Source organism: Mercenaria mercenaria, chromosome 3 (assembly GCF_021730395.1).
Source record: "Mercenaria mercenaria strain notata chromosome 3, MADL_Memer_1, whole genome shotgun sequence".
Taxonomy (NCBI): Eukaryota; Metazoa; Mollusca; class Bivalvia; order Venerida; family Veneridae; genus Mercenaria; species Mercenaria mercenaria.
Window position 1 is genome coordinate 4,017,963 of NC_069363.1, and position 14,660 is coordinate 4,032,622.

Below are 14,660 nucleotides of genomic sequence, written 5' to 3' on the forward strand. Positions count from 1 at the left end.
GCACCAGTACAAACCTGTTCTCCGCAAGTAACTGCCAACTTCCCAACATGAATCAGAGGTGGAGGACTAATGCTTTCAGACACAATGTCGTTTATCAAATAGTCACGGAGAACATACGCCCAGCCCGAGAATCGAACTCACGACCCCGAGATCTGTAGACCAACGCTCTACCTAAAAACTACTGAGCTAACCGGGCGGGCTTCGTATATCTGTAGATAAGGTCATAGTACCCACGGTCAGTACGATTATGGCGATATACACTGGGCCTGGGCAAGCATTGTTCGATTTTTGCTGGGAGGATAACATTATCCTTGATTTTGACCAGAATATGCAATTGCCAGCCAGCTGGATTGCGATCTGTTCTATATCCATATTTTGTATTTCAAAGTATATGTCTTCATGAATACTAAATTTGTGACACCTAATCGGTTGTGGCCCTGCGTTGTAAATCGGAGTTCTACTAAAAACGACAGCAGAAAAAACTCATAAAAACTTTATGTACATTATTAAGGTAGCACAAATACATTTTATATACTAAATTTGGTGTAAAACCTGCTCACAAACTTGTTTGATTAATGTATCAAGTTGTAACGACATCAAATTCCCGGTCAGGATGTTAAGACGTACAACATCTAGGTCGAGCAGACGACAAATTATGTCCCTGGTACTGTTATTAATCATAAACCCCATCATTTATATTAGTTCATTTTCAGGCTAAACTATTTTGTCTGCGCATTTCATATCATGTAAGTCATTATTTTAAAGTAATTATATTTTTCTCATCGAAGTATACGTTACGCCAACTTATATACATTTTTAGAGATTTTTAGGCCTGGTCATTGCATCAGTAAAACATCTTAGAGTCTCCTGTTGAATTTGGGCCTGATTGCCCCCATACACACAACAATCCCCTGAGCAGTAATCTTTTATGAATAACTTCAAAACGCTGCTGTAGCATACTGATTTTACAGGAATCATACGACCTTTTGCTTTTGAGCCCTCTCATTTGAGAAGCTTTGCGGTGTACAGCACTGCAAAATATGACTGGTACAACATAGGAACCTAGATCATGAATTGAGATAATGTCAAATATCACCATATTTCGCCAAAACCTACAAGTGTATTGACACTGGTGTACTATGTTCTTATACCACTGTCTGCGGATAGCTTCAGTGGTCAACATTGTTGTTTTTTTGTTCAGTATTCATTCATACTTTCACCTAAGTATAAATATCAAAAATGCATTTGCCATAAAACAAATACGTAATGGATTGTTGAATAACTGGAACGTAGGGAATTGTCGCTTGTTATTTTGTGCATTCAACACGAGTGAGATATTCGACCTTTTTGAATATGCAAGCAGGCGGTTTCCTTTCCTGTCATAAAGACAGCCCGACTTTCTGCATAAACAATCAACCACAAGGAACATAACATGCCTCTCAGCAGAAGAAGAATTCCTTGCATGCGATGGAGTAATCGAACTGGTTAACGGAAGATCAGTGCTTCTGTCCCAGGTGCCTGTTCATTGCATGAAAATATACCCGGATGAGTTCCTCAGCCACTAAAATTATCATATGACATGTGTGTTGACATGTCTTAAAATTCAGGATACAAACAAGGCTTATGCATATAATTGTTAAGACACGTTTCCAATTTAATGGTTAGATATACTCCGTTTTCTCAAAAACGACAAATAAAACTAATGCGTACACACGAAGGCACAAGCTGTACATGAACGAACTTCTTTGGGGTCAGCATATGCATTTTTACTAAAGCACCATTTGTTTAGATTATTTATATGATATTTCTTCACTTAAAGGTAAGATTTGCGAACAACAGTTCTATTTGAAGCCACAGTTTCATTCCATTTACGGGATTTGACCGTTCCAAGGCGGTAAACATTTTTTTAATGTGTCCGATGTTTTTGTTTTTGATGGTGTTAACCCGGCGCTGATACTTCTCTTTTTACATTGGGTTTGATACAAAATTTTGCGTGAGTAATTGTACGTTCCTATTTATACAGTTACTTCTTTATAAACAAGCGAAGCGAACGAAATAAAATGTATCTGAACAAAAGAATGAACTTCCCAGCTAGACTTACACAATATTAACTGAATATTGTTAGAATTTCGTGAATAGGTCTGGACACGAGATTCACGAGATTTGATATGTATGATATAACGGAAGCTGCATTTTCATTCACTGTTGTTCTTTTCAGTATTGTTTCGCCCGCTTTAGGTTTTGTTTTGCAATGCCATCACATGTATTGATCTGCTTTCCGCTTATGTTTAACAGTTAAACAAAAATATCTAGAAGTGGCACACATTTGCTATAATACAAAAAGAAAAGCAAGTAGACTTCTCCACGGTATACCCTCGCACGAACAAACGTACACTATTCATTCTTTCCTCGACCGCGTTTCAGTCAACTTTGATTTCTCATTGATGAGGTATTATTATTGGAAATCATAATTAAGTTTTTATACTCATAAAACATGTTTACATTATTAAAGCAAATTAGTACAAATTGATTTACATGTTAAACATTTGCCGCCTGAGGACACGGAAGAATTTGAACTTCAATTTTGAAATGTACACACCTTCACAATAAATAAAGAGTTAAATTACTTTGCTATATGTGTGTGTGCGTGCGTATGTGTATTACGAAGCAAATATTTATAATAAGAAAATAATAAAACTTCCGTGAACGCTACAAGCAGCCAGTTTATCTTTTCTGCATTCATTCCTTATCGTTGCGCCATCTTTTGCGCAAGTTAGGTCAGATTGTAAGCCATTAAAACACACATTAAAATATCTGCTAGGTACATGATATGTTCAGTCGTAGGACCACTCTTTCTGGGTATATGTAGTCGTTTCTTTTTCAGATAAACAGCCAAAATTACAACTTTCTTGAGCACCTTCTGGTTTCTTTGTGCAGCAAAGTTATGAAACATACTAATTTCGGGCACGTGTCATATATAGACTTCAATCAATTTCTTTTTTCACGGTTTTCGCCGATTGTCAAAATTGGCATTAATTTGTTCTGGACCGCTGAAAGGAGGCAGTGATCCTAAATATTAACCGAGACATATAGATTTATCAAGTATATCTAAAAAAGAGTGAAAACATTCCGTTTTGACAACTAATAAAACATGAACAAAAAATGCGCTAAAGATTTAAAAGACAGGGGCAAAAGATATATCTTAAAATTACGAAAACTCTGAGTCACTTGATTGACAAACGATTCTTACATGCACAAAGTGTCACGGCACGATACAAGTAACAAAAAATACGAGCTTTTTAAAACGACTTAATCTCTGTTCATTGTACTACATACTGTTATATATGCCACTAAGAATTAATTTGTTCATAATACATTATTTTCATTTATGTCTTTCAATTCACTGTATATATTAGGATGATTTTGTACATTATTATGTTAGAGGACCATAATTATGTTAGACTGGCTATAGCCAAATATGTTATCCTCTTTAAAGGTCCATTACTAAGGGAAAGTGAGTTGGCAATTTTTTTCATAGCCAGTGCATAAACTTCTGCAAGACACTAAATAACGAAGATTGGCAGGTTAAAATTTACAGAAGGTCTTTGGAACTCAAAGAAATGTATGTGTATTATATTGAAATTTCAATGAATCGACAGAATGACCCCCCAGGTCTTTTTAACTTTCTTCATACTTCATAGAAAAATAATTGTACATATACTGCGATTTATTTCGAATTTCTACATACCAACTTTCATTTTCCAATAAAATGAATAAGTTTCTGGGCTTTTTAAAAGAAATTAAAATGTTCACTTTCCTTAGTATTGGACCTTTAAATAAAGTTATTATTAGTATTATTATTATCATTATTACTATACCAAACGAACATTTTGGAGGTTCTAGTGGTACATTTTGTATGAGGAATTTGGATTTGATCACTGTCAAGTATGTTACACTTAAAGCAAAAAGGTGTGGTCTAAACAACAGAGTTTGGGGGGGGGGAATTTGTTTTGAGACCAATGCGCTTCTGTAGGAACTATTACAGGTACAAGAACGTTTTTTTTTCAAGGACTGCTAGGGGTAGGGGGCCTTGTTCAATAGCCATGCACATTAGAATTTCAACACAATTGGTTTTCTTATAGCTGAGTTACAAGCATTTAATACACTACACTCGTATACTAGTATTATTTTATCGTATGCATGGAGGCTGCATGTAAGAAGGAAATTAGGTCCTACATAAAGATGCGTTTTTCTCTGAATATACCAGCTAAGCAGATTTTATATAAGCATTTAAATTTTCCCCATCCAAAACCACTGTTTTTAAGTGAGTAAGGATATTCATTAAGGGAGAATCTAGAGTCCAAGGTCTACCTCGTGTAGGGCACCCTAAAATGTCAGCATATCCTCTGATAACATTGCTACTGTAGCAGCCTCTCACTATAAAGTTTCCCAAATAGCTGCAATCGGAAAGTGTTCATGAAATTCTTACTACACACTTGGAATTATCGAAGATGTGTTTAAGGTGGTACCTCATCTTTTGACCAAAGAGCAAAAGACCCAAATGGATGCAATGTTGCAAACACTTTCTAAAAGGCTATAAAATACAGATGAAATGAGGTTAATGATCTTCTTACAGTAGATGAGGCACGGGTATATTATTTTGGACCTCAAAGGTGGATAAACAACAAACGGTAGCTAAGGAATGGGCAAGAACGACCAGTTATCGGAAAAAGAGCTCAAAGTTGCAAACGGGCTCTTTACAAATTTTTCTTCAGTTCCAAATGTCCTGTTGTGCAAGTACCTGGTGCACCCGGCAGATCTCTAACTGGAAAATGTTTTACAAGGACAAGTTTCTAAAATCCGTTAGAAAACATGGCGTTAAACGTTCCCAACAAACTGGTTTACGGGGCATCTGCCTTATTCATGACAATGCATCTGCACACAAGAGCAATGATGTACAGTAGTATTTACAGGATCAGCAGGTCAGGCAATTGCCACACCCTTCATATTCGCCTCTCCAGAAGCACCCTTGGTAGCGCAGTGTATCAGTGTCTGTAGCATACCAAGGTCAGAAGGGTGGATATTTTGAGGGACTGATGTAAGCAATATGCTTAAATACAGGTTTTTTTTTTAAAATCCTATTCGGTAGGCCTAATTTATTTAGATAATTAAGTATTGTTCATTCTCTGTTTACTAATATAAACGTTGCAAATGTTTGGTTTATGTAGCACAGCATATAACTTAAAATATATAGTTAATAACATTTGCATTTCCACGCTTGCATTCTGGCATTTTTTTTCTCTGCTAAATTTTGACAAATTTAAAATAAAAAAAATGGACACAGTGTTTATTGACTTTTTATAACAATCGATAACTAACGGAAGTAATTTCATTTAGCCGTAATGACTACAATAAGGTCACCGTTTTAAGAATCAAAAGTTACATAATAAATCACAAATAAATGCAGCACTTTTTGAGAACATATGATTGATGACACTCCGTTCAATTGAAAAAGATTCAATTTTCGAAACGAAAAAACATCTACCTATATGTCCTTGCCCTGATAAGCCATGTTCTAACGAACGAATCATTGCCAGGATACTTTAAACACATTAAACCTTTGAATTTGTGCGTGGGTGTGTCTAAATTAAATAATCTTCACATTTGATTTCCCGTATGAGCTGTCGCTTTTGTATTTGTGTTTTCTTAATTGTTGTGCAGCTTAATACAGATAATCCAACTCCAAAAACCTTTCCTGGTTCTAAACCATCATTGATTATCGGACTGCTTTCCGGAGAAATGTTAGTATAACTTTAGTTGGAGAGGGTAATCGCCCCATGGTTTCGTAGATCGGTAGTATGCCACTTAGCCATTGAATCATAATTTCAAATTTGTAACATCATTGCGGATCTAAGTTTAGATATTTCATACATCAACTTTTCACTTGCTGTAGACTTGCTGTTATAGCAAACACACACAGTAATTCAAAAGGTAAAAGTTTTTTAAATGCGCTCACGACTTTTTTGTTGTGTAAAGAAGGAAGGACAAACCAAATGTTCTTTTAGGTCTTAGACAGTATAACGTAGCTTGCGAGGTATCTGAATACTTTTGTATAACTCACCCGAAAGCTTTAACTTATAAACTGCGAAATCGGCAACAGATGCCTGACAGAATGCGTGTCTGCACATCACTAACTAATTAAGATAATGTCAGAAATGCTAAAACTTTTACATTAATGAAGGACAGATTTACACATGTTTTTTTTCTCTTATTGACTTTTCTTTTCCTTTGTTTAACATTAAATAGCAATATTTTTTAAACATAAAGGTTGACCTACTGAAGCTAACCACAAGCAACCAGATGATATATGTATGTAACACACTTGTTACAGAAAATTGATCGATTTTTATATAAAATAAAGATATTGTCTGGTGATAAAAACAAACACTCTATCATTTTTTATCAATCCGTTAACGTCGCATTTCTATAATGTATTCCAAATGTTTCTGCAAGTGACTAAACGTCTTCAAATAAGTCCCACGGTTTTCCTTGTTTTGTTTTTCAGTTGAGTTTGAAAAAAGTGTCAAATTTTACTTGTTTTTCATAGCTGATGCGCACGTCAAAATGTAATTACTAAATATAAAATGAAAATTATGCGTTTTGCTTACTCGACATGATATTTAAACATTTTTATGACAATAAAATAGCATGACATTTATAGACCTTAGAGGGACTTTAATACCGTCTTAATGGTCTCAACGATTGTAAGTGAAACATGTGATTGTGATATATCTATTTTTTATAATCATTACTTTATTAACACAAAAAGGCAATTACTTTTTGTATCACCATATTATCATTTTAATAAACTTGTAGTTAGAAGCCTTTTATTGTGGTTAATGGTATGCTAAGCCAATGTATTTTGGTATTGACGCGACAACTTGTTGCTAGATGAAGGCGATCCAAACCGAGTATGTACTTAGCTTAAAATAGATATTAAAGTCATTCCTTTGTTTGTAAATATGACAGTAAAAGAACCAGTTCTTTGACCTGTCATTTCAAGAAGTGAAACAATACTTCTAGGTTTCTATAGTTTAGATTACTAGCTATACCATATGTTTCTAAACTTATAAATAGCATACAAACACATGCTTTTAGAACAGCGAACGTGCACGTTCCACATGCAATGTCCGGCTAATTATTGGTGTAAGACACCACATGTGACTCATGTAGTAACTGTACAAAAAGTCAGTAATGAAAGTGCGACTGTACTGAACATGGTGATACTCAGTCCACACATTGTTATTTGTTGTTAATCCTGTAAAATAGTGTCATATTTGATCTGAATTGAGGCAGTACAGAACAAATTAAGCAGCGACAGTTGCAATAACATTACCAAAAAATATGAATAATAAAATAAAATAAAATGTAATTTGGTGCTGGTCGCCGCGTGTATGCGGTTGCGAGATTTAAAAATAGCTTTCGTTCCAGCCTTACACTCTTCAAGGAATAGATTTTTTTAAGCCTGGCATCGGATACTATTTTGCAGGTGTGCATTTGTAGATTATCAGATTTGTATTAAGAAATATGCATTAGTTCTGCAGAGGAGATTTTGTGCGACATTAGAGGCGGAAGTTTTTATTTGACAATTAATAGATTATTATACTGTATATAATATCCATGCAACAAACGTTTCATATACATATAAAACCAGTATTTCCTTTTCAAGCAAATTTAAATTGAAAGCAAAATCGCTGAAATAAAGGTTTTGTTAAAATATGATCTTCCTTTCAGTTACATTATTACTCATATTTTTCAGGCAATATCTCGGACAATGCAACAATCTGGCAATGATCTCCTTAAAATTCCAGTGTTCCAAGAACAGATACAGTCTGCAAAAAGTATTTATAGTCAAAATGTAGATAGCACAGGTATGTCGGATGTATTTCTAGAAACATAGTTTTTCTATTTTCTTTCGTAATCCATTTGGAAAGGAAGCACAGAGTGGACATGTGCGATTTACAAAAAAAACAACAAAAAAAAAAAAAACAACTCTACACTATTTTTGCAGTGCTTGAAATGTTTGTGCGGAAATGCCAGTAATTCTAAAGTAATCCAAATGTAAATATTCGCATGAAAAAAGTACGATATAAACTTTAAACTGCGTATATCTCTGTTAGGTGATTCTTTGTTGAAATGACGATTGGCAAAACACATACTTTGTTTTGCTTTTCTGTTTTCCTCCTTATTTCTTAGCCTCAAAAAGAATTAAACTGTCTGCATTAAGAGGATCTTTATACCATGTCCGCCGATATCATTGACCTTCAAAAGCAAATAATTAAAACGGACATACTTCAATTTTTATGAACATGATTAACTACTCACAAGCAGAATCCAAAAGGTGTCAAAATCATGCGGTAAAATCATAAAAAAATGTAGTATAGGTGTTTTCTGTGGTGCACTTTACGAAAAACTAGTTTTATGCAAGCTTTTAATTATTATGCTGTGATATTGTAGAAAGAGAAAGTATTGTTCCTATGCGTAAGTAATTTAGTTTGCGTTTGGGACAAGCCGAGCGCTCGAAATATTTCAATTTAAAAAGATCAACATCATGTATCTATTAATGTACAAAGGTATTTCCATGATAAAAGGCAGTGAATGTTTTCTTATATTTATGTCCGGATTTCATATTTGAAAAAAAAATTATCGAACACTGTGTTGTGTAAACACGAAGTAAAATTTTTGTGAGTATATATGACAGGCTTGTGATCGGTTAAAAGTAATGTATGCTGTATAACTAGCACATTATAAATTTGTACTCTCACTAAACTGGCAGTTATCTAACATATGACCGTTACTAAATGAAATTTAATTGCACGTGCAGCTCTACATACAAAACTCTATATGTAGACAAGTTTAAACATACTAAGTAGTTAAAGAAGGTTTTCTACTCTTCAAATAAAATATTTCAGCGAAATGTGTGCATAGTATATCTTTAAAGTTTGACGTTAATATCTACATAGTTATTACAAATAAAAAGCTAGAATAACAAAGTGACTTCTCATAGTTCATCAGACAGTTCGTTAAGCTACAACACATAATTTTTCCATGTGCACTGTCCGTATTTATAATCAGGACTTCCAGCACCATTAATATTGAAAATAGCTCGCCATCACTCAAGTTAAAAGTAAATTACAATGTACTGGCGTTTCTTATTTGCATGTCGCTTCATCTGTTTGACATCGACTATTTTCTTTTTAAGAAACTATGTAAACAAAACAAAAAATAAAACAACGTTTCTACAGTACTTTAATTTTCCTTATATATTGCATTTGCTATTATGTTAAAATGCATGTCCCTGATTGTATATCCTTGAAAAAATTTGATCTATCACAATAACATGAGCACAGAGTTAATCATAAAATACAATATATTACTTCTGAAACTTTTTTATTTTGCTATTTATCTCATGCCAAACTCAATGATAAATCTATATAGTTCATCACACATCAAAATAAAAAGTACAAACGGAATTTTGTAAGTTAAATGAAGTGCATGGAGGTTGAAAAATACCTCTTAAGGCGACATTTTTAAGTATTGCGATTATATATGTAGTTTCTAGAAGTGTGTATATAAATCTATAAATTTTCTATATGTAGTTCGAGAAATTTACGTTACTAAAGAAATCGTTCAGGCTTTTAATACTAACATTTTTGGTTGCGGGTTTATCCCGCTACCAAAGTTACAAGTGTATTTCTGAAATCATATAGCATCTTTATTTTATTCCTAATCACACAAAAGGATGTTCATGTGCTACACAAAATAGTCCCATTCATAAACAATGCGGATGAATTATTTCATTTCATTTCATTTCATTTATTGGTTAATCGGCATATAATAATGCCTTTGACCATTTACAAACCATACAAACAAATATGGCAAAGACAGAAAAAGAATAGATATTATAACTTAAATAATTGAACATAACTAATAAATACATTACCTACCATATAACATACACTAAACATTTATAAATTAACATCATATAATTAAGAAGCAGAAATATGTTCTAAGGCTTCTTTTTTTAGATCTAAAGCATCATTTAAGAATTTACAATTTTAAACAACATATTTTTTCTTTTTGAAGACATAAAAGAGACAAATTTTTGAATAGATGGCCATGATACATGCCCAAAATAATTTTGACGAATACTTGCATATCTAGGACAACACGATAAAAAGTGATATTCTGATCAATTGCATTGTTGGTACACATTTTACACACGCGATCTTGTCTATCAATACATGCAAATCTACCAAACTCTATTTTCTAAATTATGAGAACAAGCTCTAAATGAAGTGATTTGCTTCCTTAATTTGTTCACAGAAATCACATCAAGATAACTTTCAAAACAGAAATGAGTTTTAAATTTACAATAATAGTCCAGTTTAGAAATATTTTTGATCGATGCATTCCATTCTTGGATATACTGGTCTCTAATTCTTTGTTTAACAAAGCAAGATAATTTACATTTGAGTCTAAGTTGACATTATTCCATAGTTCGCTATAATCCAAGGTATCCGAAAAACGTTTGATTTGATGAGACCGTGACATGTTATTTGTGCTATTGCTCTGTTCGATAAAAATTTTATACATCGGTGACACTGGATTTTTCATAATTTTAAGCCAGTATTTCAAAGCTCTTTCTTTCATAATTATGGAAAGGGGAAATCTTCCAAGTTCCCCATAAACAGCTAGATTAGGTGTTTGGGTACGAACTCCCAAAATATGTTTACAAAACCTAAGATGAATCTTTTCAATTTCTTTACAGTCATAAATTCCCCATACCTCAGCTGCATACAACAAAATTGGCAAAACCATGGAGTCAAAAAGGGAAAGTTTGGTTTTGATATCAAGGTTGACTCTACTGAAAATTGACAGTAAATTGTTATACGCTCTTAAGGCTTGATCAGAGAGAACTTTAACAGCAGTTTTCATGTTGTTTGTATATGTAAAATTAACACCCAGATAGCAAAAGTTATCAACAATTTCAACTTTTTCATTGTTAATATACCATTCAAAGTTATTTACATGTTTCCTTTTTTCAAATATATATTATCAATGGTCAGGCAGTTCTAATTCAGCTTGTATCCATTAACATTGACCATTTAGATTATATAAGATCTATCAATGATAAGGTATTCCAGCCCAGGGTTACATCACTGATTTCCAGCTGGCAATTAAAATTAGTTTATGTAAGGTCAGGCAGAGTTCATCTTAGGTATGAGGCACATTTGTATTTGTTTTTATACATGTATATTTATATATAGCCAATGATTGGCATTTGTTACCAATAGAGTGTAACCAACAGATCAGTATACTATAGTACAATTTCTAGTCCAGGGTATTCCTCAGCAAACACTGCCTGGAATTCCTTGAAACTTCCCTCCCAATAGGAAATACACACATTATCTTCATGTTTCGTTCAGATGAGATACTGTAACTGCCCTTTGAATACTCAACATGAGTAAACTATAGCGCCATTACTGTCAGTGAATTCCACTTTTGTTCTTTTAATATGTAACAATGCCTATTTCGGGGAGCATCCATTGGTTTTACTGATATGTTTTGTTTCATAAAGTTACATTTTGTACAGGAGACATGAGATTTTTAATAGACAAAATATAAATGCAGATGCTCTCTGCTTTATCCTAGCTGTTAATGAAAGGCATTGAGATACACAACAGTTGCCATTAAACAGAAAATAAATCTACCAAAACCCGCAACCACCAAACGTTTCAAGGCTTTGATTTTTTTTTGCTTTTATTTTTTGAAAGAATCCATTCAGTGCATGGCTATGAGGAAAAGTAGGTTTGTTGTTTGATGTGTACTTGAAAGGAGAAATGATTATTCAACTAGCAGTTTGAGACATAGTTTCGAGAATGCTACAAAGAATCCATTATACAGTAGATCTATAATGAACTGTATCGTTTCCACAAATATCTCATCAAACATAGATTTGCATGCAATTCAAAAATCGTTCATTACATTTATGACTAAGTGTGCATTTCGTTCCGAATATTAATATCTGTATCAATTTAAAGATGTGAGTTAGGCCCCAGGTTAATGCATCATTAAAGAATATGCGACAAAAATACATAAATTAGCCAAATATCATTTGTATTCACCAGTTATCGAATCGTTTAATGATTAATTGGCCGTTGATGCATTTATTACTATTTTAGTAGCCGGCTAATAGATATAAATGTATACGTATATGCAATGTGCATTTAAAGTGACAAACAGAGGTCAAGCTGGTCTATGGGGTCAAACCATGCAGTGATAGATCACTGACCGCTGACCTTTAATGAGATGTTTTATTTTAGTCTTGTCTTCTTTAATTCTGTCCACGCCCATGGTAAATTTTCTGGTTTGTAGACATGATATAAAACACTTGTATCTCCGTCAAAAAGCAGCTGTTTTGTGATTTTACATGACTTTTCATTTTAATCACAGATCAACAGATTTGTCCTCCATACCCAGAAATCTAAGCCAATTTGCTGGCTTATTGGCGAAATTGTCTCCCTTGAAAACAGGTTATCGGGTGTATCGATTAGCCATTATCGGTCAATTTACGCCTATTGAAATATAGAAGCAGAAAAACTTTAACACATCAAATGACATCAAAAGCATCATCTGACAATATTTATTAAGTTATTGAAGTAATCTGCAATATTTGCACTTTCTTTCAATATAATTTTTAATAAAATAAAATATGATCTTCTTGCTTCCCGAAGCGTTTAAAATAAGTAACTAATTTTGATCCCGAGTCCCATTGATTTCTGTAGGAAATGACAGATTTTAAGCTTTACATGGTCTTTTAGAATGATTTATTCTTATATTTATAATCATCTCACAACATTTATTAAGTTATTGAAGTAAACTAGAAAAGTTGAATTTTTTTATGGTCGGATTTTTACGCAGACGAAAAAGAAATCAGTCTTTACAGTTCCAGCGAAACTGAATATTGAAAACAGACGGGTAAGTGTTTTCCGAATCAAGCGGACCACTTTGACTGTAAAGTTTGATCTAAACATTGCGTATGCTCAATTTGAACACGAATAGCCGCAAGGCTGGCAGAAATATTTTTGTTACAAAAAGCCTGATCTACTTTCTGATACTGCCATTTTAAAGTTATGCTGACTGTTAATAAATGAGAGGTTTGCTTGTCTGTATAGTCAAAGCTGGAAATTTACATTTTCATAGATTTTATCTCTCCAGTTTTCACTTTAGCCAAGCAAACCTATGTTTAACTATAGACCGGTCAATATGCCCAATGTGTTTTATTTTTCCATAAAACGCCTTTTCTGTCATCCTGTTATTAAAATGAGCAATATTGTAAAGCAAACATAAATTAGTTTTATGAGAACATTAAAATTTTCTAACATTTCTTAAACTGTTTAGGAAACATAATATTCAACATCAAACATATTTTAAAGTTCTCATTCTCATGAAAAAAAATGAATTAATGGAAATCAATCGTGATTAATACGATGAGACAACAATTATTTATAAATAATTTATAAAGATGTCATTTATAATAAATCCTTTATGCAGTTTAGTATTTCTATGCAATTGTAATGCATTATGTTGCGCTAAATTTTCCACATGTCTGAACAATTAGTAGCGGAACCGTCATCGTGCCATTTCATCATTTATGACTTTTTGCGTCATTTCATTTATTTATAATAACAACGAAAATACCGAGTTTAAGCAGTTAAAATAATTGAATGCATATTTGCAGGAAGTTTTAATCATACTTTGATTTAATTGTTTTTTTGTGGGAGGTTTTATAACTTACTAGACCTTAACATGAGACAGCAACTTGTTAAAATTATACGGTGTTTAAACGTTAAAAAGGAACAAGTTTTATACCGTTTTAGCCTTGGGAATACGAGGGCGGTCGGAAAATATCCGGACCTTTTGCTCTTTCTCAAAAAATGTTCAATATTTAACGTTTATTCTTTCTCAAAATATTTCCTATCCTCGTCTATAAACATTTGTAATCTTCTTGGGAGCTTTTGTATTTCCCTCTGCAAACCATGAAGTAGACCTACTGCTGAGGTACCGATTTACAGCTGAAATCAAATCCGACCTGGTCTCAGATTTTTTTCCGGCGAGCTGGAAACAATAAAAGTCGCAAGTGGGCAAGGTCTGGGCTATACGGAGGTTGGGCCAACAGTTGCCATTTGAAGGAGTTAAAAAGTTCTACTGTAGACGAGGCAGTATGGGAGGGGGCATTGTCATGCAAAGGAAGGGCATTTCAGTTTTTCTTTGAGTTGGTTTCAAAATTACTTCTAAATAGTATCTAACAGTCAAGGTTTGACCTTTTGGCATGAAATGAGCCAATATTATTCCACGCGAATCCAAAACAGCAACAAACCTATAAACTTCTTAGGAGGTGGGGAACCAGCTCGTTTTGACCCAGCTTTTGTTTCAGGGTTAGCACAATGAACCCACATTTCTTCCCCAGTGACAATACAGTTCAAAAACTTATATTTATCACGGTTAAACCGCCCGAAATATTCTTTTGCTGTGGTCACGCTGGATGCCTTTTTGTTTTCTGTCAGCTGTTTCGGCACCCACCTAGCACTTACTTT

General features: G+C 33.5%; 1 protein-coding gene across 1 annotated transcript in view; it reads left to right on the forward strand.

Moving 5' to 3' along the window:
• The window catches only part of LOC123525555 (uncharacterized), a 35,813-nt gene that overhangs the window by 1,586 nt on the left and 19,567 nt on the right, over positions 1-14,660 (forward strand). Inside the window, exon 2 of the mRNA XM_045304688.2 lies at positions 7,820-7,931. Coding sequence (XP_045160623.1) covers positions 7,820-7,931 — 112 coding nt within the window. The remainder of the gene's footprint in view (positions 1-7,819; positions 7,932-14,660) is intronic.